Genomic DNA, 26080 nt, shown 5'->3' on the forward strand with positions numbered 1-26080 from the left:
ATTTTGTCTAATTTTCTTTCTTACTTCAACTGACCACACAGCTATTATACATGATAATTCTCTGACATTCTCAGTCTATGTTAGCATAATTAATTATTACGCTGTCATTACTACTTTGGATTCATTTTTTTACAGACGTTGATTTGCTGTAGTGGGTGCTGGTCATTGTTCTATCATTACTTTGATGATTTTTATGGGTCTGTATGTTGATATGTTACCCGATTTCTGATTACGGTTACAGATAGTAACAGCATCAGTCCTAGGCTTGTGCTTTCCCAGGGAGCCACATTTCATAATTTGGGATGGTAAGACTCCGTTTCAGTTCCTTCTATCACTGAGCACTGTCTCCACTTACTCACACTGTTTGCCACGAATTGGGTAATTCACAGGACTCCGTTTTAGATACATACTAAATTATATCTTGTTTTACAGGGCGACCTGCACTTTGATTTTTGACCGGGCACACAGTTGGCTTAATGTAAGTGACTGTTTCTTAGTTTATTCACTGGGATGACGTAGCATTTTCTACATTTTTGGTTATAGGAGAAGTTACATTTTGGTCCTGATAAAGCGTCAAGGGATCCGGCTTTACCACCAGACGCGAAACATGTTGACCCTAGATTCGAGGTTTCCATTTGTTTTTAACCTTGGCCTACACCTGATATTTGCTGAATAAATTGGTGATGTGATTTGAGGTTTAGAGCCAATTTTAGTCTTCTCTCTCCTGATTGTTTAGTGTCTGCAGTTAGGCATTGTCCCAAATGAAGTAAATTACAGCAGTCACTATAAAAGAACTCCTCTTCTGGGGAGCCCGTCAGACATTGCAGCGCTGGTCTGACGAGGAGCATTCCCGATGATGAAGCATGACATCCATTGCGATGTGTGAAGGCTCTTGCTCCTAGAGAGCTGGTTTCCCTACCCTTTTATTTTGGAACAGTCTACTTTACGGTTTCTGTGATTACTAGTTCGGGAGACTGTACACTGAACCATCAATCTCCCTGTCCCTCTCTTGTTTATTTTTTAAAATGTACCCATGTTCTGGACTTAAAATGCAACACAGTCATGACACTGATCACCTGGCCACTCCATCTAATCCCACCTTTGGGTAAGGTAGCTATTGAAGTGCTGTTGACCAGAGGGTAAGGTATGGGGGCTTCTGTCCTTCAAGAAATTAAGCCTACAAAATAGGAGTCCACTTGACCCTGATATCCTCAAACATATTTAGACCCAGCATTTACATTCATATCCACGCCCACAACACTAGATGGACAATATGAACTCACCAAACCAGAGCAAGGAATTAATCATTGCTATCAACAACACATTAGACAAACACGATTCAACATTCATATTTTAACCTTCCATCGCATGATGCACCAATATGCCCAGCCATGCACTCACCCATATCATCAGCATTACACTTTTTCCCATAGAAACTCTCCTGTGGAATGGCACTGAAACATCCCCGTCATGCATCATTAAACAATATCAAATGCACCACACACTATCTCACAAGTGTATGCACTGACTATCCCACAAGAGTATGCACTGAATTCATCACTCTCTGCCACATACTTCACTGCACCATGAATAGTATCCTTCTTTCCACAGTTGTTGTCTAAGACATGGAGTCCATCATTGCTACCCATGTACTCTTCCACAGCAAGCATGAGTTCTGCCATTGGTACGCACATACTGTCCTTCAGCCTGGGATCTACCAGACCTAGTCAGATACCATTCTGATACTCACGTACGCTCCTGCAATATAGAGACTGGCATTTGTACTCACTAATCACCTGAAACACTTAACCGCTATTTCTTCTCAAATTCCCCATTGCAGCACATGAGGTTCTATTTTTAAACAGCTACCTACCTTTCCTTGGGCTCTACCATTGATTCTTGTGCATCCGCTCGTAACAATGGATACACTACTACTATGCACACACTGCTTTTATAGAACCCCAATGGAGGGTACACACAGTCCTATCACACTAGGCCTCAGTCTATTGCACAAAGCACCCTCATAAAAATAAGGCCTCTCCTCTTCTCCCACCCACCGGGTTACAGACCTAGATTTCTCCAGTACTACATTTCTTCCTGGTTCTGGTGCCCCTCCCACATGAGTCCAACGTAACCTCCCCCTCAGGGGAGCCACACAGCCCGCACCACACAGGCCCCACACAACACCTTCCTTGGACGTACAGCTTCTGAGCCCTGAAACAGTTGAGCAGACTATAAGGCGGGAACAATACACTACACTACCACAGAGACTGAAAGCTGAAGCACAGCTGACCATATAACACTGACATGTAACACGCCATCTATGTCTCCCTGCCCCATATCAGGGGGGCAGGTACCTACTTGTCACACGGACAGACACAAAGGCCACAGCACTTGGCCATGTCTGTCAAGTTTTTTTCAGCCTCCTTCATGTCCTGGTTAATCTGTTCCAGTCCCTCATCAATGCGGTCCAGCTGTTCTGGGGCAGAATGAGAGGAGGGGTAGGTGAGTCTCTGGAGCAAGAATAGGAGAGGGTAGATTAGGGAAGTAGGGCAAGAAGGGAAGGTGTGGTAGAGAGCCGGAGAAGAGGTCAGGGAAACAAGGTGAGGTGAATCTCTATAGATGAGTGAACAGTGGGTAAGTAGGTAAAGGGTAGGTGGGTAAGGACCAGGCCATTAGGGCCTAGATAGGTAAAGAGTCAGAAGAGTAGTTCAGTGAAGGAGGAGAAGACCTCACTTTTCAGAAGGCTGGAGGGCGGTTTCTCCTGTATGCTCTCCAAAGTTTCAATTCCTGTCCTTGTGACTCCACTTCCGCAGGTAGTAAGTCACAGTGTCTTATTAAGTCATGTAGCATTACTTATCTTCCGTGTTTTTGAATGTGGATGACCTGTGACTAATTTTTAATCCAATTTGAAAAACTGTATCTGTCACCCTGTTTTATGCTTCATGATAATCCAAAAAACAACTGGTGTCCTGTCCAATTTCTAGTCTAGATGTTTATGACGGTCCACATGTTGGAAAGGCTTACTCTACAAATAAACACGGCTAAGGTAAAACGTCAGCCCCTCCTAAAAGAAAAAGACATCTAGAGGAATTTGTTTCTCTCTCACATTAGTGCATGCTGCTTCTTAGCTAATCTAGGTTGAGCTAGCCCATTTATAATCTAAAATCTGGCCTAGCCTTGTGGAGAAAGGAAGGGTCCAACTATCAACAAATTGTGCATACCTGGTCAGACTGATGAATGTTCACACTTGTGATCTCTAGAGTTCTCATGCAGACTAGGTTCCTAATTTGTTCACCCACACTGCATCTGAATTTCTATTCAGTTACCGTTTTGCATTTTCATTATCTAACATGATCTGTAGCAAGCACTCTTAACATGAGTGTGTGTGAATTATCACTAGCATCATTGTGTGCTGTTACTGTACTATTTTTGTACTGTCAAGTGCAAAACACTTTTGTAGGTATGGAGTTCACAGCTTGTTAAGAACCCCTCTTTTGTACCTGTTGATGTTTCACACCCATGTGCATATATCTGCTAGTATATGAGGAGTGCCTTTCTGCGCTGTGTTCCTGTTTACTTTGGTATATACATTGCCCCAACCTAACTTTTATATGTAGAGTACCCAAGACATTCTGTGTGTTACTGTTTTGATGCTTGATGCCCATAATGACATATCTGCAAGCTACATGAAGTACCCTTAAGTGTCTTCAGCATGAAGTCCTACTATGTTGTTTCTGCATGTTCATGGTCTACACGTATTTGTATGTATAAGGTGGCAGATACTACATTCTCTGTGTTTATATTTTCAAACCTATGCCTCAATGCCTTCTAGTGTTGCTGAAGGGCCCTTATTTTTTACTGCACTGTTTATTATTGCACACATAAGATCACATGCCTGCTTGTATATATGAAGTGGCCTTTATTTGGTGTTGCACTCAGTGTTAGTGTACTAAATGTTATGCATCTATTGCCAGACGTCTTCTCAGGTCCCATGTGTACTCGTCCTTTTTGCACTCCCTATTATTCTGCTGTCGTACAAGGCAAAGCATAAACCCAAGTATATATGAAGCTTTGCTCATTTGTTTATGCTCTTCTCACATGTCAGTCTGCAAACACATTTACAGTTAACGTTTGCTTATATATGTTTGGAGTCATTTACTTTTTTCACTTTGTGGATCACTGATATGCTAGTGCATTTAATCAAAACCTGTACAATTTTGAGTCAACAGATGTGATTATGCACATTTACCATTTGAGGCAGGATACGTGCATTTTTGTAAAGACTGGAGAGGTATCTAACATACCTCACTTTACTGCTGCTATACACTAAGAAGAAGAAATCTAGGATGTTCAAGATAGGCAGCAAAGGTCTATGAATTTGTCTCACCAGACTATTCAATTTGTAGTGTAAATCATATTTGCTCTTCTCAAATAATACTGAAGAAGATATCACCAGCCCTCCTGTGCACTGCCTCTTCAAGATCTTCACAGGATGGTTTGCTGCTTTCTGCATTTTCTAAAGGCCTTCTCTTGTCTGATGTAGAATCTTTTTTCGTCACCTGCCCACTTCCCTTACCTCCTTGCTCATCCAACATGACAAGTGTACGGATTCCGGCATCTTTGCTCTGTTATTGGAGATAAGAGATAAAACAATGTCAGACAAAGAGAATGCATCATATTCCACACCTGATGACTTCTGCAGTCAGGAAATAAAAGCCCTAGCTGCAGAATGTTCAAGGCAGCTCCTGCTAAGGTTCCCATATCAATACATCTGTCTCTAGCATCCTCTAGATAGTACTGTAAGTACTCAAGGAAGGAATCCCTCAGTGTAGGAACTTTCACCAAACAATGCTCCGCCAGTATGAAGGAGTCTGGTACTATCTAGCCATCTCTACCAAGATTGCACATGGTCAGTAAACAGAGCTACCAACTCAGTTCCTCTCTAGCACTGTGAGTTTCCTCGAAATATTACTTTTTCCGGGCTATGGGACCTCATCAGATTCATTCCTGCCCATCGATACTTTGCAAGTGATTAAGTATTACAGGGCTCTAGCAGTGTAAGGCGCTCCTATCGCTGTCCAATCAGTGCTGGGAAGCCTTAGCTGTTTGAGGATTCTCTTTGTACTCCTGGGGTTAAACCCATGTGAACTACACATCTGTGGCAGTTCTGAAGACAATGTAAAATGCTGAGTAGTTTGTGTTTTAAATATCGCGTTTGTATCAGGAAACTGCACCAGAAAATCTCTGAGTTAGTACATATACACTTAAATAAATGACTTCCAGTGCTCCAGGAGCACTTCTGGCCACCTACCTCTTCAACCAGCTGTACCATTCGCCGTGTGCTTTCAAGAGACTGGAGAAGCAAAAAGGAAAGGAGGTACGTTAGGATGTCTCTTAAGAGCAATCATCTCCACCTTCATATGACAGGAGAATAAATTATCTTAAGTGGATACAGAGGGGAGTGTTAAGATCATACTCTATCAATTATTAGCTTGCTGAAAGTCATCATTGTGGCAGGACCCAAAAAGGGTCCCCTCGTGGGCATGAATACACACAAGGACAGAGAAGGAAACCAAAAGCCAAGAATTACAAGAAAAAAATGCAACACATTCAAAGAAATGAAACAAGAGGATACTTTTAAATTAATTACTGAAGTTCAACAAATATCTGTATCATAGACATCCGCTTTAGTATCCAATACAGAGTTGCATACTTTTAATAAATTATTAAAACAATAAGTAATCATTCAAGGATTCAATAGAATGAATAGTACAACAGTCACTGAACTGACTACATACAACTTATGCTAAAACTATCAATATCTCCAGATAATTGCTTAATGCAATTCAGAGAACAAAGGGTAAGCCACAAACATGTAAAATTAAATCATCTGTAAGATTAAATATTTTAAGAGCTTGCCAAGTTCTTAAACAAATAAGCTTTATACAAAGAAATTGTGTCACTGATGATATTTTTAGGGTCGAGCCTGCGTTGCATGCGCTGGCGCATGCGTATGCAGCGAGACGCTTTAGTATTTAGAAAAGGGCTCAGAGCCCTGTCAACTTCACGTCAGTGTTTTTTATTGGTTCGTGGGCTTGCCTAATAAAATCTGCTTGCTTTCATTAGTCGAAGGAACGCACACGTCATGCCTTTTCTGGTGGCTAGCCCTCCTCGAGCGCAGCGACCAAGTACAGAAAACATGCGAGGCTCGCTGTTTTCCATCGGGCTCATGGACTTCTTTTTCTCTAATTTACGAGCGCGATCTCGCTTGGCAGAAGTCGAGCGCTTTACATAGTTAATTTCACTTTTTCAGGTTATGTACATAAATGCACTTTTGCCCGATAGGTGAAAAGTCGGGTTAGGAGTTTACAACGCGATCAGCTCTAACATGAGCAAACGTGAGACCTGTTTCATTGTAAATGCTTGTTTTAAATTGATATCAAGATGTACAAGATAAAACTGAATACAATGTGAATGATTATACTTTCATATTATATTGTCTCAATACCATATACAGAATTTCATTAAGATTATTTAAAAATCTTAATTTCATAATACAAAATAATGATATTATATTTATTACACAGTGCTTGTCAACTCTGTGTAGCTATATGCAAGTCAGAGTTTACATAGAAGAGCGTGTTTTGTGTTGCTAATAACTTTGGTATCATTTTATGAATCTTCATGAAACTTTCCAAACAAAAAGTTAACCATCTCTGGTCCTTCCGGGAAGGTTTTGGAGTGATCTGTCAAGCGGGGCCGAAAAAAGGGGATGTCCTAAAACACTTAAATAGACAATGAAACAGGAAAACCAGCTGAACAGAATTACACCAAATAAATAAAAAAAAACACTTTCTGAGTAAAGATCCAGCTCTCTTCCAAATTTGGTGTAATTCATGGTCAGCCATTTTTGAGAAACCAGGTTTCAAAATGTAAAGATATCTGTTACAGTAGGACTCCAGTGAAGAAAAAAATTCATAGCGACGTTCTGATTGGTTGGTCCTGCAGGACACCCCCAAGCCCAAACAATCTGATTAGTGGCTGCAACATGCAGAAAAATGTTGCAGTTGCCATTACAGGACTCTGGGACCTGGCCAAACTCAGTGCTTGGCTAGTGGTTAGCTGCAAGTGTATTGTAATAAGATATTACTTTAAAATAAGAAAACTATAGAAATCCAATGGAAAAAAGCAAGGGTTAAAGTGGAGTTATATGTGAGGAAGGTACTAAGATTCTAACTTATGTTAAAAAAAACCTTAGAAACACACTGAAAAAGCACAACTGTTTAAAAAAATCATAAAACCAGGGCAATTCGCCAGTATAACTTGCACCACTGTGATGCACTGCTTATGACCACACATATTACATCACTGATGACATCCGAAATCTATGGCGGTGCAAGTTATACTTAAGTCAGCCATGTATAGCTAGTGAATTTCCCATGCATGGCAGGGAGTTGGGTGCAGGGGCTGGCCCCTCGGGTACCCAAACCCCACCATGCACAACCGCAAGTCCACAGCAGTGCAAAAAAAAACACAAAAACAAAAATGGACTTTGGCCCCAGGGGATGTTTCTCTAAGACCCCCTCTACCAATAAGGTCCATGTGTTCAGGGTACCCCTACCCTGACACCTTATATGTTGTTTTATTTTAATTTTCAGGACTCGAGGAGGGAGTCCCAAAGTCCTAAAATGGCAGCTGCAACATTTTGCTTTAAGTTTGGCCAACCAATCACATCGCTCTTTCTTGTGCGCCTGGTCCCAGTCCCATGGACCTGCCTTTCAGAATGCTTCCTTTGTCTCTTCCCCTCTTTGTTACTCCCTGTGAAGTACTGCATTGCTAGATATCTTTACATTTCAAAGCTTAATTTCCCTCAAGCGGCTGAATGGATTTTCTACAAATCACAAAAAGTATGCTTTCTGGGTAAAGATGTAGCTTTCTGACAAATTAGGTGTAATTCCATTCAGCCACTTTTGGCTGTAAAGTTGTCTAATATTCCTATGGTTACTGCATGGGGAAAATAAAACACATTTTGGAATCCACTTTTTCTTGGCCTTCACTTGACGGTTCACCCTGAAGCTTTTCAGGAAGGAGCTGAGCTGGTGAACCTTTTTCTTGGAAAGTTACTGTAGATTTTTTGTTTTGCTAATGACTTTTGTGCCATTTGACAAATCTTTACGAATTTTTCAAAACTAGTTTGCCACTAATTTCAGCTGCTGTCATGAAAGTTTTGGGGCGATTCGTAAAGCTGGGGCTTTTTCCCCATTCAATGTTTATGGGGGGTTTGGAATTTTTAGACACAGCTAAGGCCCAAAATACTGAACAGAATTAAACCAAATTTGGCAGAAAGCTAGATCTTGGGCTTGAAAGAGCCCTTTTTCTAAGTTGGTGTAAATCTATTCAGTAGTTTCAGCGTTATTAAAGGAAAGAAACACAGATATCTAGGGATGCAGATCCTTCACAGATCTGTAGGTACCCGTGGGGATACCGGCATGTACCCGTGGATTCGGGTGAAAACCAAGGCCCTGATCGGCTGGCTGCAATCTGAAAGGAAAGTTGTGGCTGACATTTTGTTTCTTGGCTGGGTCCCCAGGAGAAAACAAATAACACACATAAGGGGTCAGGATAGACGACTCCTGACCCCATACGACACATGGAGGGGTCTCTGTAAAAAATTGAGCACAGGGCGACCCTTGTGTAAATCTGTGATGGATCTGTGGATCCAAAGCCCCCCAAAAAATACCCTCACACACACCATACCCCTATAGTTTTCAGTGGGTAAAACGTCAACATAACTATGATGGTCCTGTAAATCTTGATCTTCTCAGTGAAAATATATACATAAAACTGTACCCTGAAGTTATAGTTAGGGCCTAGTTTCCATCGAATAAGTCTTTTTTGACTTGCCTATATCTTTCGCACAATTTGACGAATCTTAAAAAAGAATTCCCCCAAAAAAGTGCCCTCTAGGGTCTTATTGTGCATGGAAAGTTTCAGGATGGTCCGTCAAGCGGGGGCAGAGAAAAAGAGGGGGAGGGATAAAAAATAAAAAAACACAGCATTTCTGATGTTAATTCCCATAGAGTCTTTAGACATGCCTGCAGCCCGAGCTACTGGATAGAATTACACCAAAGTTGGCAAAAAGGTAGCTTTAGGTCCGGAGATCACGCTTTTTGTTACTTGGTGTAAATCTGTTAAGTAGTTTTTGAGATAATAAAGGAAATCCAAATGTGTATATCTGGGCGGAGCCTAAGCACGAATCACAGGCTGTCGGCACTTCAACCAGGATGGCAGCCATCTTGGGACCAATATACAGGATGTCACCACATTGAAATGCATTGTAGTGAATGGTAGGTTTTTAGGGTCACAAAAAGGAGAACGTATAAAGGATGAAAACAAATTTTAGTTACAATATACATCATTTGTTGATGATAACATACAACCTTTAAGAAATGTGGTGTGTTCTAAAGTGATTGCACCCTTCTGGGATTTCATGAACATGACTGAGAGAAAACTGTTTTCTCATGATTTACCCATAGAAGTTATGGAAGGTGCTCCAAAGCTAAAATGAGAGCATATTTTCAGCAAATTCACAGTATCTCTCTTAGCCATATGAGAATTAAGTCTGACATTCTCTGTAAAGCATGAACTTCCAGCAGGAGCAGTGTGTCAGTTGATTCCCTTGTGTTCTACTGCAGCCTCCCAGAGTGTTGTAAAGAACAACTAGAGAACTAACAGTCTTACTTATGACAAAACTGTGACACACCTGAAGCCATCTTGATTGAATCAAACTGGTAAAACTTAAAACATTTAACTTATAAAAAAACAAAATGAGGGGGTTTACTCTGTCATAGAAACGTTGGTTAGTGCTGTAGAAAGAAAAATTAGGAATATACGTTTTAAGTGAGTTCTCAAATATCTTCCTCTTTTATTTCATGAAAATATTCTGACATACAGACTGAAACATGCACTTTCAAAATCAGCCGCAGACTGCCAGTTAACTCCCTGGTGGTCAGCGGCTTTACCACAATGTTCTAATGAGCAGCTAGAGTGCTAGCATTCTAAATGTATGCCAAAAGTGTGACACATTTGAACGTCATCTTGATAGAATCGAAGTCAAAAACTGAAAGCAATTTCTACTGAGAATATTGCAGTAACCGAGGGGATTAGGGAGCTTCATAACAAATAAGTCTCCCACGAAGGCCACCAAAGAAAAGAGCCCAAATGTATCACAAATATCACGCAAATGTAGCTCAAGTATAGCCCAATGACAGAAGTGTGCAAAACACTTAGGCCCTCATTATGATATTGGCGGTAAAAACAGCCTACCGCCGCGGTGACGGCTGCCAAAAGACTGTCGATGCGGCGACCAGCCGTCCACCGTATTATGACCAGAGCCAGATTTCCGCCAGAAGGATTGAGGAAATTCAGCTGTGCCCATGCCGGCGGATGGCGGTAAGGTGGCACTGCTGCCAGCAGCAGCGCCACACCAGTAGACCGCCGCCAGCCGTATTATGACCCATAATACGGCCTCGCAGTGATCTGCTGGCAGCACCGCCCGTCCCGTCTCCTGCCAGAGGACCCCCTAAACACAGGCAAGTAGGGGGGGTGGGGGTTGTTGTGTGTGTGGGTGTGTGTGTGAATGTTTGTGCGTGCATGCGGTGTGTGTTCAGTGTCGAATGTGTGTGCATGTATGGATGTGTGAGTGCGTGTATGTTGTGTTCTGTAAATGCGTGTCTGCGTGTATGTATGAAAGTGAGTGCGGATGTGTGTGTGAATGGATGTATGCATGCATGGATGAATGTGGGAATGGGTGTGTGTGAGCGTCTGTGAAGGGAGGGGCGTGAATGAAGGGGGGGGTCTGGAGAAGAGGGGGTGGGGAAGACCTCTATCAGTGAAAGGGAAGGGATTCCCTGTCACTGATAGTGCCTACCGCCATGGTTTTCGTGGCGGCAAGGAAGCCACAAAAACCATGTCAGTAGGTGGGGTCATTATCCCGCAGGCGGTACAGTGACAGCCGTCGGGCTGGAGATTGATATCTCCAGCCCGGCGGCCGTTACCGTTGTGGCGGTCAGTGTGGTACATTGGCAGTTTGGCTTCAGCCAAACCACCAATGTCATAATATGGTGGAAAGTACAGCCAGCCTGTTGGCAGTACCTTCCACCATAATACCGCCAGGGTCATAATGAGGGCCTAAATGTCTTTTTTTTTTAGCTGTGTTATATAGCACAGACCTGACCCGATGGTACTTGAGTGCTTTACACGAGCATCAGTTACATTATACAAGGACACATTCATTTTGTTTTTAGGCGTGGGAAGAGTAAGTGATTTGCCCAGAATCACAGGGTGTCAAGCCAACGCTGAAACTCGAACTTGGTTTCCCAGTTGCACCTGGTTCTGCACCTTTGGCCAGACCGCCACATCCTCTCGCCTAAGTCTAACATATAATCAAGTGATCAACTGGACAAAAAAATGAAGATAGCAAATAATTTTAAAGTGATTTGTCACTATTTGGGAACTCAGACAATATGTCCCCGTTTTAGGGCCTAAGTTAGATGTTGGCGGTATAGCTGTCAAACTGTGTTGGGCCCAAAAAGACCGTCACGTTGGGGGTCTCCCATCCGTCGTATTTAGATGTTACCGGTTGAGAAACAAACCGCCATGGCGGTGGTTTCCCATTGGCCGTCTGGACTCTGCCGCCGTCAGGCTGGGAGTGTACTGCTGACCTGATTTAGATGTTCCCGATGTACCACCATGTGACGGTGGCGGTTCAGCAACAGAAGGGGAGTGTCCCATAGGATATGTGTGTTGATATAGGTGTGTTGCATACCATATATGCGACTATCAAAGTCAACACATATTTCAAGCCCAAAAAAAAAAAACATATATAAATGTTTGTTGAAGGTCAGGTCGCAGTCGAGGGTAAAGTGTCACCCCTTTGTGTACATGTCCCATGTACTGGTCACGTTCATGTTCAGCAACAACGGGGTCAGTGTCCTTCTTGCTCAAGTGTCAGCAGCACTGGCAGAGGTCTTCCAGTCGTGTTTCTGGGGAAAAGGTAAAAGAAAACTGGGAAGGAAGGTTACACCCCCGTTCTCCCCCAATACGCCGTCCCTGGGTTGGAAGTTTTCCTGCCACAGTCAGCCTGGGGTGAAGGCAGATTGGAATCTGCTTGTGGGAGGGGAGTGACTGCTATCCCGCCACCAGCCACTGTTTCTCCAATTACTCTGATGCGGGATCCCAAGCCTGGATGAGTCGGCTGGACTGTGGACGTCTTTTGTCAACAGTGCCACCAACATCTAAATAGGGTGAGCAGACTGCCAAACCGGTGGGCGGGAAATCCAATGAAACAGCAACAGCAGGATAGTTACCGACAACATCTAAACTAGGCCCTTAGTTTTTTTTATAGAGTACTAACCATAATATCTATGGAAATAAGACCCTCTAATTTTTATAATTTCCAAAGGAAATGCTTTAGGTATTACAGTTTTGATTACATCAAGATGACGTCAAGCATGCCACACTTTTGTAATAAATATAGAATGTTAGCAATCTGTGTCCAATGCCCCCCCCCCCATCCCACTGTGTATTGCGATGGTCCTCTTACTTAACATAAAAAAAAAACACTACAAATTCACTGGAAAAAAACAACGGTTACAGGGACGTTACATTGAAGAAATAGAATAAAAAATGCTTAGACATTCACTAAAATAGCAAAGGTTACAAAGACATTAGAGTGAGGTTCAGATTTTACATGCACAAAACCATTTAAATTCAGCTGTTATAGTTAGAGTTATTTTAAGTAACTATAACTCGCGCCCTGGCCATGCGCATCTAATTCCCCCAGATATTGCATCACTCATGACATAATTGATAATATCACTGTAGCATTTGCCGTAAAATTATTTATGAGAAAGCTGTGCTTAGTGAGGGTGTGAGTTATGATTACCTTAGGGTATGAGTGAGAGTTACTTGAAATAACTAACTATAACAGCTGAATTTCTATAGTTTTGTGCATGTACAATCTGAACCTAACTATAACATCCCTGTAAACTTTGGCTTTTTTTTTTTAGTGAATTTCTATGTTTTTTTAAATTCTATTTCCTAACTTTAATGTCCCTGTAACCTTTTTTTCAGATATAAATAAAATGAGTAAACCTTTTTCAGTTTGGCTTAACAAGGCAGACATAATGAGCTCAACCTTAAAAAAAAAAGAGCCTTCACGTGTACTACAGAGAGGGACTTTGGCTCCGTCTACATGCTGTTAGCCAGGAGTACGTTTTCGTTGGGCAAAAGTTATGTTTCCATAAAAGAGTGCTTGCCCTACAAGAAGCTGTGATTATTGTTAGATTTTGTTTGTTTGTTTATCCCTCTGCCCGAGCCAGCAGCATTATGGCTGCCTAGGGAAGGCTCACCAACATGTACAAAATATACAGTAGGCAGTGAAATGGAGCGTGATATTTCGTGAAGATGACGCATGCCACTGTAATGCTGTTAAAATGTCTCAAATAAGGACATAATGTATGTATTTGTTTTTCTCTGGTGGTAGCACAGATGGGAGGAGTTCAGTCATGAAGAACCAATTGCTGTTTTCCAGTTCCACACTCTCCTTTTCCATCACTAACTTGAGACTTCAGAGTGCAGTTGTGTATTTGAAAGCAGTACGGATGTCCTTGGTTTTCTGATCTATCTGCATTTTACTTACTTGATTTATTTTTAATTCCCACACTATCTCTGTTGCTAAACGTCACAACCGCTCTATTCCCTCATCCCTTGTTCGCGTTTCGACCCTCCGCTCAAGTTTTGGTTTAATTTTCTGTGAGAGGATTAGAGGTAGGCATTGCACCGGGCCCTCCCTTAATTGTTTTGCAGGAGAGAGCGTGACATCCCACCATAACATTATTAATCAGAGGCATGCAATGCCTCGATGTGGGTTCCACGTATAGGAGATTGAGCAGCTGTGCTGCTTTGTGTTTAAAGACACTTTCTGTCAATATAAGGGCAGTGGCAGTCAAAGTGTGCACTTTTGTCCTCCAGAAGGAGTTTTCTTCGTGTAGTGTCTAGAAAGGAACCCTTTTATATGGACTCTCTATTATGAGCACTTTACGTCAATACGCTCAGCTATTTGTGTGCACGCTGGAGTGTGCAGTTGTGTATTACTGTTTTAATTTTCAGGGTGCGCCTGTATTTCAGGTGATGTTTGTTTTTTGTTTATTTGGATCATAATCTGCATTTATTTATTTTTCCACCGTGCAGTGCAGAAATAATGTAAAGTGCTTTGGCGGCCATCCAAATGTTGCTGCCTTTAATAGAGTGTCAATGCAGTAGACATGAACACACAAACGCAGCGCAATTCCGACGTGACCGGAAGCTCTGTATATGCAGCTAAATGTCTAGAGAGATAATGTCTTTAAAACCCATGAACAAGTTTTAAGCATCAGAGAAAGGACGCATGAACAATCAAACTGAGGCAAGAAGTAGTAGAAGACGACTGGCTGAGGGCTACTTACGTTGGGTATTCTTCCTACAGCTCCATAAAGGCCCGAGTAACTTAAATCCATATACCCAGGTCGTGCCCTGCCATTCACAGTCATTAAAATTATTAACGCCTGTTTATCTCAATGTCCAATTAAATACAACAGTCTGCGCTTTATTCATCCGTGGAGCGCTGTTCAATAGAACATATTGTGCACTATCGATCCAGACGTTATGTAAATAGTACACGTGCAGTATTTTTCCCAGCTGTCCTCAAACAGTACAGATTCAAAATGAGTTCTGTTTTGGGTTAAGCACCAAAGATGCATCACATTGTCTATTTTAATTAAGTGTAAAATACCTCGGTTTACAGCACTATTTGATCAGGTAGCTGACTAGAGCTATAACTCATGCCCTCGTCATGCACTAATTGCCTTCCATATTACATCACTGATGATAACACTGATAACATGACTGCAACATCTGAAATGCCATCACTGATGACAACACTGCGCATGGCTGGTGCGCAAGGTATCATTTATTTAGGGCACAAGTTATAGGTACTTCAGATAACTATAACTGATAAACTTGAGTGGTTTTGTTTGTTTATCTGACATTTTGATGTAACTAGAACGTCCCTTTAGCGTTTGTGTTTTTTCAGTGAATATTAGGTCAGGAACAGTGATTTTCTGTTGCTAACAAAGTTGCAGTTGTTTCCCAATTCTTAACAAAACTGTTAGACCTGACATCCTTTAAGTGGTTTCCCCTTTTTCTCCTAACTTTTTTTGCATTCAGACCTCCTGTTTTGCTGACCTCGTTGTTGCTGGCTTTAGGACTCTGGGCACTTTACCCCTGCTAACCAGTGCTAAACTGCATGAGCTATCTGCTTGAAAAATGGTAACATTGGCTTGTCCACAACTGGCATATTTAATTTACTAGTCTCTAGTTAAGTGCACTATCCGTACCCAGGGCCTATAAATTAAATGCTACTGGTGTGCCTGCAACCACCCACTTCGGTAGCTGGTGACTCAGGCCTGCCACTGCAGAGCCTGTGAGTGCAGTTTTAAGCTGCCATGTCGACCTGCCAAGTTTACCTTTGTTCCAGGCCCAAACCTTCCTTTTCAATACATATAAGACACCCCCAAGGCAAGTACAAGGCAGCCCATGGGCAAGGACTAGTGTATTTACGAAATAGGACGTAAACTTTTAAGTTTGACATAACCTAATAGTGAATCTGGTGCCTTCAAATTGTCTCTGAATACATCTCTGGATGGATGACAGTTGGGCTCTTGTGCATTCCCTCCAGACAGCCATACATAAAGGGAGCTTCAGTGTGACTGAAGGACCATCCACAGCCTGATGGGCCTTCCTGGGTAGGATGGGAGGGAGGAGCTGATCCCTATACCTGAATGGGTTGTGTCCTGATCCCACACAGTGAGCTGCATAACCCCCTGAGGTGAGTCTGGAGCCAGGGCAGGAAGGGTAGCGACTTTGCACTTCAAAGGCCTCACGTTGAAATCTCCCTCAGTTTAAAGGCAGCACTGGGCATAAGAACTGGACTCAGACACTACCAACTCAGTACACTTCTGGACCAGTGGATACTCTGTCAGGAAGAAGGACTGCTGTGCTGCTGAAAGGACTGTCACTCTGCTGGACTTATGCTTTGCTGAGCTGACCGGCTGCCCTTTTGCCTAAAAATGAGAAGGACTGGACCTCCTACATCCCAGAACCAAAGTGACTCCAAGGGCTTGCTGGCTTTCCTCCTGTTTTTCTGAAGTTTCAGGGACACAACAGACTTCCAACACAGCTGCTCCAGCTCCTGGGCCCATCTACAACCAGCTCCTGACCCCCAAGAGGCACCTTTCCAGTCCTGGGCCCTTGGAAGTGTTTTTTTGTTCTTAAAATCAAGCTCTGGGCTCTTCACGACAACAAACGGGTCCCCTTGCACTGAAAGTGCGCTGCTTGCCCGAAGTATCAGTGTGAGCAGATGCAAGTTTGCCTCTTTGCACAGCAAGCATGGACACTCGTGACCGTGAGGCTCCAGTCTGCCTATTTGCGACACCTGGCCAACTCTTCACACCCGCAGCCCTCGGCCAGCTACGCTCTCCTTGCTCGAAAAAAGGGACTCTTGGCTCAATTTCTGAGAAGGTAAAACCTTCAGCGGGTCTTGTTTGGGACTGTATCTGACCCACGCTCTGTTGTGGTCGGCCTGAACTTTTGCATTTGACCCAGTCTAATGCGACCAGATAGCTTCATGCTTTTAAGCACTATAATGCTTTTTAATCTTTAAAAAATAATATCTCAACTTCTACTTATTGGATTTTTGTTGTTTTGGTTTTGTTTTGTTCTAATCTAATCTATTTTTGCACCCTTATGTGGAGTCTTTTTGTGGTGTTTTCACTGTGTTACTGTTTGAAGTAATGCACAAATACTTTACACAGCGCCTCTTAAGTTAAGCCTGACTGCTCTGGGCCAAGCTACCGGAGGGTGAGCACAGGTTAATTTATGTTGCGTACCTGACTTACCCTGCCTGGGATTGTGGTTCCTGTTTGGAGAGTGTGCATACAACTGACAAACAGAAATCCAATTTCTACCAAAAACGTTCCCAAAAAAAATATCATCCATCTCGGCTCCTTCCTTGAAAGTTTCAGAGAGTTCTGTTAAGCAAGGACCGTGAAAAAGGGGTGGTCCGTAAATAATGTTCTCCAATGTTAACTCCCATGGGAAATTGTTAGAAGCAATACAGAAAAAAGGGCAGAACAGAATTAAATCAATTTTGGCACAAATTTACAACTTTATTCAGAAAGATTGCTTTTCAGAATTTGGTGTAAATCTGTACTGCTATGTTTGAGAACTTCACGTTTAAAGAGGAGCCCGGGGTGGGCTTGATATGCTTAAAAGAAAATGCTACCTACCTTTGGTAAAGCTCTTTCTGGTGGATACTCCACCTGCAGATTTTTCATCTTCTGAATATACCAGGCACCAGTCTGGATTTGGAAAATCTCCAGAGTTCACCTATGGCAATGGGGAAGGCTGACTCCACTTCAGTGTTGTACATGGCGCCCCTGTGAGGTCACCAGAGCGATAAAGCGCCCCCACTGACATGCTGATATCCATTTAAATCTATTTTTATCAATACTTCTTCAAGGAAGATGGATGAGCCTAACATCAGGAAGGCAGGTGTTTTATAATATGATGGGACTACATAAAGGTATCATGAGGGATAATCCGACATGCAAAAGGGAGGAGGGTGAGTTGGTGAGGAATCTGCAGGTAGATAGAGGATCAACCAGAAAGAGTATTATCGAAGGCAAGTAACCTTTTCTTCTGCTGGATTCTTCTCCCTAAAGATTTCTCACCTCCTGAACAGGTTCACCAAAGTCTCCAACCAGTCATTGCCCCCACTCAATTTCCAAGCACGTTGGTGGAGGCTCAGGAGGCTAGGGTGTAGAACTTGCCACTGTGGCTGCTACAGAAAGTCTACCCTATGAGGATGATGGAGTAGAAGGGACAGGGAGAGGTGAATGAGGTCTGCATAACACACCCTTTAAGGTCAATCCAGGGCAATCAGAATTACTTGCGACCAGTAGCGGCAAATTGTTCTCACAACGTGAAGAGTCAAGGGCAATCCAGGGCTATCAGAATTACTTGCGACCAGTACTTGAAAATTGTTGTCAAAACCCGAAGAATCAAGGGCATGAGAGAAAACCCATATTAAGTTGAAAGTTCCACTTCAGGCAAAATTCACCCCTCCATGTTCTCTGCATCACAAATGGGAGGGCAAAGAATTCAGGCAAGCATTCTCATGAGTAGCAAAGCCATCAATTTGAGAAATGGTTCAGAGCTGGAATGTGTTCTAGACTATCTCTGATGAAGCCTCCATTCGTGGTCCATAAGACAACAATGATTGTGAGACTGCTCTCATGATGAGCCACCAGGCAGATCTGATGGCCCGGATTCCAGAACCAGAGCCCCAGAGTCTCACAGCAGAGAAGGTGCGACCCTATTCCTCCATGCTTCTTGATTTATCACATTGCTGTTGTAGTGTTGCTCAAGATCTGGACAGACTAGCTGTGAAGGAAGGGAGAAAGGACTTGAGTGCCAGACGTATTGACAGAAATTCCAGCAAACTGATGTGCAATATCCGTTCTTCTGGAGACCAGAGGCCTCTTATTTCCAATTCCTCCAGATGCATTCCCCACCCTAGCATCTGTGATAACTGTCCCCCACAACAAACACCATGAAATTCAACTGCCTGAAACTCAACACAAACAAAACATAAGTGGTGCTTTTCGGAAGGAAAACTCCAGCTTGAAATGCCAGCTGGTGGCCAGCAGACTTCGCCCCCCACCCAGCCCCCACACAAGAAATTTATGAACTATCCTGGAAGACAAGGGACTTTCTCATGCTTCTACATCCTGAGGATGCTAAAAACGTTCTTCAAGTGGCTACCAAACAACACTTGGAAAATGGTCACATAGGCCCTGGTCACCAGCAGACTTGCCAACTGCAACCTTGAGGAATCACCAAGAAGCCACTGAACAGACTCCAAACCATCCATAACGCTGAAGCAAGACTCATTCTCAACCTACCTCACCACACTCACATCATTCCACAACACATTAAACTTCACTGGTTCCCCATACACAAACGCACCCAGTTCAAAGTTTTCAAGCACACACAATAACACAGGCCATGCCTACCTCAACAGCTGCATACTCTTCCACTCCCCTCTTGGGTACCTCCACTCAGCTGTACACTAGGACACATACCCGCATCAACAAAACAAAGGCCGGAGACCGTGCCTTCTCATATATTTCCCCTAAAGTGTGGAATGGCCACCCGCATCACATTAGAGCTTCTTCAACTGTTCAACTTGAGTGCCAGACGTATTGACAGAAATTCCAGCAAACTGATGTGCAATATCCGTTCTTCTGGAGACCAGAGGCCTCTAATTTCCAATTCCTCCAGATGCATTCCCACCCTAGAATCTGTGATAACTGACCTCACTGGAGAGGAGGGTGAAAGCCTTCCTTGGGAGTGATTACTGTCCACCGTCTATCACTGTAGGCCCACTGCAGTGTCCCTGGAGATTTTGATACAAGATTGAAAATCTCCACTGACCTGGAACAATTGCCTGCAAAGACATCATGGGAGGGCCCTCGGGTGCCAGTGTTTATGGGAGACCAACACCATGCAGGAGGCTCGCACATGTGGCAGGCTTAAGACTGTCAGCACTGGAATGAACACTCTAGGATTCACTGAGAAGGAACCAGGTGAGGCTTGGGCTTGTTGCTTGAAAAGCCGGGATAAACAGCAGCTTGGCCTTCATGTGCAAGTGGTGTGATACCATCTCTGGAGAGCTGGCTTTGAGAAGCCAGTCATCCAGGTATGGGAATTTTGGGATTTCCACTAATTTGAGATGACCAACGTTAGTGATAGGTGCAGCAGGTGTGGTTGAACAGAAGAAATGCATACTGGTAGTGTTTGAATCTCACCGTGAAGCAAAGATACTTCCTGTGTGAACACAAGATCCCCCGGATTTCTAGATGCCTGATAACATGCAATGAAATGGTCAATGCACTGTTAAAGAAACCCTCGGCGGACCCCTCTCAACTAGCAAACTACTGCCCGATCTCCCTTCTACCGTATGCAACCACTTCAGATCTTTTGTAGTCTCCTCTAAAACCTGAATGTGGCCAAAGAGGTCCCCTTGATATTGGGCACACTTCAGCTCCCAAGTGCAGCACCCACATATGTCACCAGGCGTGATTGACCAGCAGGATGAAGGCGTCCATTAGTCCCAGCAGCCTCAGAGTTGCCCTCAATGAAATCCAGGACCAAGGCTGAAAGTGCCGGATCATAGCCTGAGTGTCCTGGACTTTCTTTCCCAGGGGAAAAGCATGTAACTAAACCATCTGCTGTCACACCTGTAAGAAGAATTATCAATAACTCTTTAACTACAGGAATGTTTCCTGAAGACCTGAAAAAGGCATATATATGTTCGTTATTCAAGAAAACATACCTAGATCCACAGGACCCCAACAACTACAGACCAATCACAAATGGATCTTTCCTGGGCAAACTGATAGAAAGAGCAGCATTCGCTCAGATGTCACAATTCATTGAAGACAATTCCATACTTTCAGACCACCAAACTAGATTCTGCCCAGGGACAGGCACTGAATCAGCACTCATAGCAATCTGGGATGATCTTAAAAACACACTCGACCGCAATGGAGTTGCTGCACTACTTCTCTCAGATCTCTCGGCTGCCTTTGATATGGTTGGCCATGACACCCTAACTCAAAGACTCCACAAAGCAGGCATAAAAGGGACTGCTCTCGACTGGATTACATCCTACCTTCAAAACCAAACTAATATTATCTATTCTCCCACCTTCTCGTCCAAACCCTACCTTACAAAAGCAGGGGTCCCCCAAGGATCAATCATCTCAACTTTGCTTTTCAACATCTACATGATATCATTATCAGAACTGATCAATTATTTCCAACTCACATGCTACAAATATGCAGATGACACACAAATACTACTTACATTGGAATGCTCCAAAGACATTGGAAACTCACAAATCTTCAGTTGCCTCAGAGCCGTTGATCAGTGGATGACTTGGAGCCATCTCAAACTAAATGCTTCCAAACCGGAAATACTCACATGTGGTGACTGGAAAAATTACGACCCACTGTGCGCCTGGCCTGACGATCTCGGACCACCTCCTCAATTATCCAAGGATTCACTATGGACTTCAAGTTAACAATAAATGCCCAAGTGGACAAATTACCACAAACAAGTTTCATCAGCTTGAAGACTCAAACGCATCTTCCCCCACCTCGGATTTCCACACAAGGGTCAGGCTACTATCTCTCTTGTACTATCCAAACTGGATTATGCCAATGTCCTCTACCATGGATAATCTCTATCTATTATGAAAAAAACGATAACGTATTCAGAACTCCGCTGCCAGGCTACTATTACATGTAAAGCCACAAGCCCACATCTCCCCTGCCTTGGGAGCACTACACTGGTTACCCCTTGCCAGAAGATCCACCTTCATGCTGCTTTGTACCACTCACAAAGCTATACATATTTATCAGAAACAAAATAACCAAATACATTCAACAACGAAACCTTGGCTCAAGATTGGCACCCCGCCTTAGAACACCGCCATACAAGAAAAAGACTATAGGTGGTACATCCTTCTCCATTCAAGCAGCCAAACTATGGAATTCATTACCCCCAAATATAAGATCCACAGATAACTATCTTGTCTTCAGAAGACTACTCAAGAGTTGTCTCTTTCCTTCATAACCACCATATTCAAACAGCAATGGACTGCATATGTCTGTGTTGATAAATATTGTTAATCTGATTATGTGTATATTCTAGATATGTATAGATCTTTAGGAAATATGTATTGCTAATATGTCATAACAATAAATTATACACATACTCTCTAAACCTGTTTAACAAATGTATATTTACTCACTGCTAAATGTGTGTGTGTGTATGTATATATGTGTGTCTATATACATATATATATATGTGTATGCTATTCTGTGCTTAACATGTTCATAGGTCATTGCATAGTTCCTAGGTAAGTTGTTCTATTATATACTTATGAATTCCTGCTCTTGTTTTATTTCACACGGATCAAATGTTTTATCATCAAAAGCAATTCACTATTCAGTGAGGAAAAGTGAAAATAAAAGTAAAAGTGAGGAAAGAAAGATATGTTAGAAAAGTACACTTATTAATTAACTTCAAATATTACAAATCTTGAAAGTATGTGTTTATACAATAGTACTTTTCTTCTCATATTATTATACCCATTATTATATTCCTTGAACATACATTCCTTTACTATACATTTAGATATCTATTTGTTACTCTAGTCCTACTGCACTAGAGAAAAATTCAAAACAAATAAAATGAAATCTATGAATACAATTCTAATTACAAATAAGTACATTAGAGTAAAATAATCATAATGATAATAATAATGAATAAATTAAAGCGAAACATAAATTAAAATGATATATATATATATATATAAAATTATAAATAAATAAAAATAATATAAATGTACTCACTTGCAAGCTTTACTTTGTCTACCCATCACCCTATGTCGTGTGTCTATCAAACTATCCTCCATCCCCACTCTGACCCATCGCAAACCCTATACTTTCATCTCCAAAATAAACCTGCCTAAGCTCGTCCCTGCTCTTCCACATCTAGCTCACTCCAAACCTCAGTTTACTACCATTATCTCCCAAACAACACTACTAAACTCTCCGTCATTTATCTCACCTTTGACTCATTCAAAACCCGTCCTGCTACTATGATCTCCCTAACCCTTTACACAGACTTTTCCCTCCTCAATCTCTCCTTTACGCATCCCAAGCCTCATCCTATTACCATAAACTCCCAAATAACACTCCTGGATTCTTCCCTCCTCTATCCCTCCATTACTCTAGTCATTCCAACTAACAAACTTACATATCCTCTGCTCAAATGAACTCATAACGGTACTAAAACTGCACTCATATTTCCTTATACTACTCCACCACTTACTCTTCTTGGGTTCCGGAGTAGCGTGCTACTCCCCAAAAAGCGATTCAGTGCCTCATCTGGGTACTAAGCGCTATATAAATAAAATTACAATTACAATGTCCGGAATGAGTCAGATGAAGGTGAGTAATTGAGAAACAGTCAAGTAAAACTTCATGCCCAAAGATGACAGAAGGTTTGTTGTAGTCTGGAGGTGAATGACGAGTGCCTGGGGTGAGCCCACCTTCAAAAGCCAGTCGTGGAGGTAGGGGAAGACTGACACCCCTGATCTCCGAAGATGTCCTGTCACCACCATCACTTTCGGGAACACCTGAGGGGCAGTGGTGAGGCCCAAGAGAATCACAGAAAATTGAAAATGCTTCTGTCCCACCATGAACTACAGGTAGAGTCGATGGGCCACAGGACAGGTACATGGAAATAGATGTTCTGCAAGTTCAACACCATCATCAAGCTTCCAGTGTTGAGGGCAGACAAGACTTGAACTACTGGGAGCATCTTGAAATTCTCCTTCCGAAGGAAGATGTTGAGCAGGCCAGGTCAAATTTAGGACAGAGACCTCCATCCTTCCAAGGGACCAGAGAGTAGCGGGAATAACTACCACATCCTACTTCTGCCATGGGCACCCTCTTTGTTGGCCATTTGGCCAAAACGGCTTGCAATTCCTGCTGCAAAATGGAAAGACGGTCATCCGTCAGTCATTGGGGGGGATGGTGGAAGGTGCTGTGGAGAGAGAATGGAAGCAGAGGATATCCCAGTCAAACAATTTGTAGGACCCACTTGTCCAATGTTATTTCCAGCCAACCCAGCAAGAATCATTGGATCCTGCCTCCTACTGGGGGTTCGGCAGGTGGGACTGCAGGAGGTGGTAGTGGATGGGACGGCCTGTTGACCTAGACAGGGGCTATGAGCACCCTGGCCTTGTGAAGGTTGGCTTGGCAGGTGGTATACGGCACCCCTTCTGAAGCCACAAAAGAATTGGTAGGTCTGATGCAGCTAGCGAGATGGGGAAGATAAGCGCAGGGAGTGTGCCCTGTCCCTGCTCCCCTTGAACCACTCTTGATTGAAGTGTGCCTTGTTCCGAAACAGGCGAGTTCCATCAAATGTCATGTCCATGAGGGGTGACTGGACACCACTTGAAAAAACGGTGGACTGCAGCCAATCATGGGCAAATCAAGACACTGGTGCCAGTGGCCCGCCTAATGGAATTGGTGTTATCAAAGCTACAACAAATTGTGAACTTGGTAACGTCACAACTGTTGTGTTTAGCCCAGACAAGGACAGGTCAGTGATCTTCAGGGACACCTGGAAGGACTTCAGCCACTGAAGCTCAAAGGGCGTGGGAATAACACCAAGCTGGAGGACAAGAAGACTCTCTTTCCGAACGTCTCCACCCATTTTGACTCCCCATATGGGGGAGTCGTTGGGAACATATTGGGGTAAGTCTTGCTTGTAGATGCCTGCACCATTAAGCTTTGAGGGGAGGGTTATTGAGATAATGGGGGCAGGGCAGTGGAGCTGTGCAACACAGTGATTGACTTAGGGGCCAGAGCAAGGTTTGATCAATGCCCCACAACAAAGTTTCCATAAGGACCTTATTAAAGGGTAGGTGGGGCTCAGTGGATGTTTACCCTGGCAGTAGGACTTTAAGTACACTGGTTCTGACTGCCATAGTGGGTGAGTTGGAAGGCAAGTACTTCAGCTGCCCCACGCATTACCATGCCATAAGAAGCACTCTACTCAGTGGCAGGACCAGGGGGTGAGAGGCTCCCCAAGTCACTGGTGGTATCTTGGCCTCTCATAACTAGTCATACCAATTAATTGCATGGTATGGCTTGTCAATGTCATCACTGGCATTGTCGTAAGCCGAATCCGTGCCAAACAGGAAAGGGAGAGTATCTGTTCTCCCTTGTGAAGGCTCGAGTGGAGAAGTGGTTCATAGACAGCGGCCAGGAGCAGCCTTGGCTAAGGCCAAACTGACACCAACTCTAAGTCAGAGAGAAAAATAAGTACCTCATCTTCCAGCATCAATGGAGTCGGCATTGGTGTCAACGTTCCAGGAACCAGTATAGGCCTTGAGCTGGAACTCAGAACTGGAGCTCGAAGTCACAACTGGAGCTGGAGGCAGCTCCTGCAAATATAAGCCCTGGATGTCATTTCCAGAGAGGAATCCCACAGTGTGCAGTGGTACAGCTGAAAAGTTTCCAAATCCAGTCTGACACCTACGCAGCATTCAATAGATGAGGAATCTGCAACTAGAAGTGTCTATCAATAAACATACCTCATCTAGCACAGAATTGTAAGTGAAAAGCTTACCATCTATACATTAGGCCATAATAAGGCATTCACAACCCTCCACAATATGTAAAAGTGCCTTACAAATATTCCTTAAATGAGAAGAATGGCATACACCATTTAAATGATGCTGGCAGACATACTACAACTTAAACCTCCTGTGAGTCTCCCAAACTTTATACATTCTACAACAATTTATAATGTTCCAGAATATTCACTGAACATATGTAAGTAAATACCTGCACTTTATAAATTTACAGTTTATACATAAATTGCTGATAGCACTGCATGAGAAATCTTTAACATTAGTATGTGCACAGAAATCCACAGATGAATTATGCAATGTTAGGAGAAGCTTTAGTTTTTCTTTTTCTTGTGTGTTTTGGCAACAGGCCTTTGAATTACCCCACAACCGAATTGAAAGGTACGCCTGAAACTCACATTAACTGCTTGCACTTAAAACTCACTGAGCTAAAGTGTGCACTACTTAGCTTTTACCATAGTAAATCAGTCTTGTTTTCAGTACTAAGCTGTTTCTAATTTGTACACGTACATCAAATCAATTTGAGCTGTATAGGTATAAGGGTCCTTTTCTACCTACTTGCTCAAATTATGCATGGCTGATGTTCCTTTTCTGGTTGCTCCCTGCTACTTAATAACGATTGTTATTTTACATTATACTTATAATTCTGTTTTTGTATAACTGTCCATTTTTTGGTCCATT

The 26080-nt window shown here is 42.9% G+C and overlaps 1 protein-coding gene across 1 annotated transcript in view; it reads right to left on the reverse strand.

Annotated features, from left to right (window-relative positions):
* The window catches only part of LOC138259326 (synaptosomal-associated protein 25-like), a 298439-nt gene that overhangs the window by 101699 nt on the left and 170660 nt on the right, over positions 1-26080 (reverse strand). The window contains exons 3-5 of the mRNA XM_069206962.1: positions 5315-5356; positions 4580-4628; positions 2362-2479 (exon numbers count right to left, since the gene is read on the reverse strand). Coding sequence (XP_069063063.1) covers positions 2362-2479; positions 4580-4628; positions 5315-5356 — 209 coding nt within the window. The remainder of the gene's footprint in view (positions 1-2361; positions 2480-4579; positions 4629-5314; positions 5357-26080) is intronic.

Source organism: Pleurodeles waltl, chromosome 9 (assembly GCF_031143425.1).
Source record: "Pleurodeles waltl isolate 20211129_DDA chromosome 9, aPleWal1.hap1.20221129, whole genome shotgun sequence".
NCBI lineage: Eukaryota > Metazoa > Chordata > Amphibia > Caudata > Salamandridae > Pleurodeles > Pleurodeles waltl.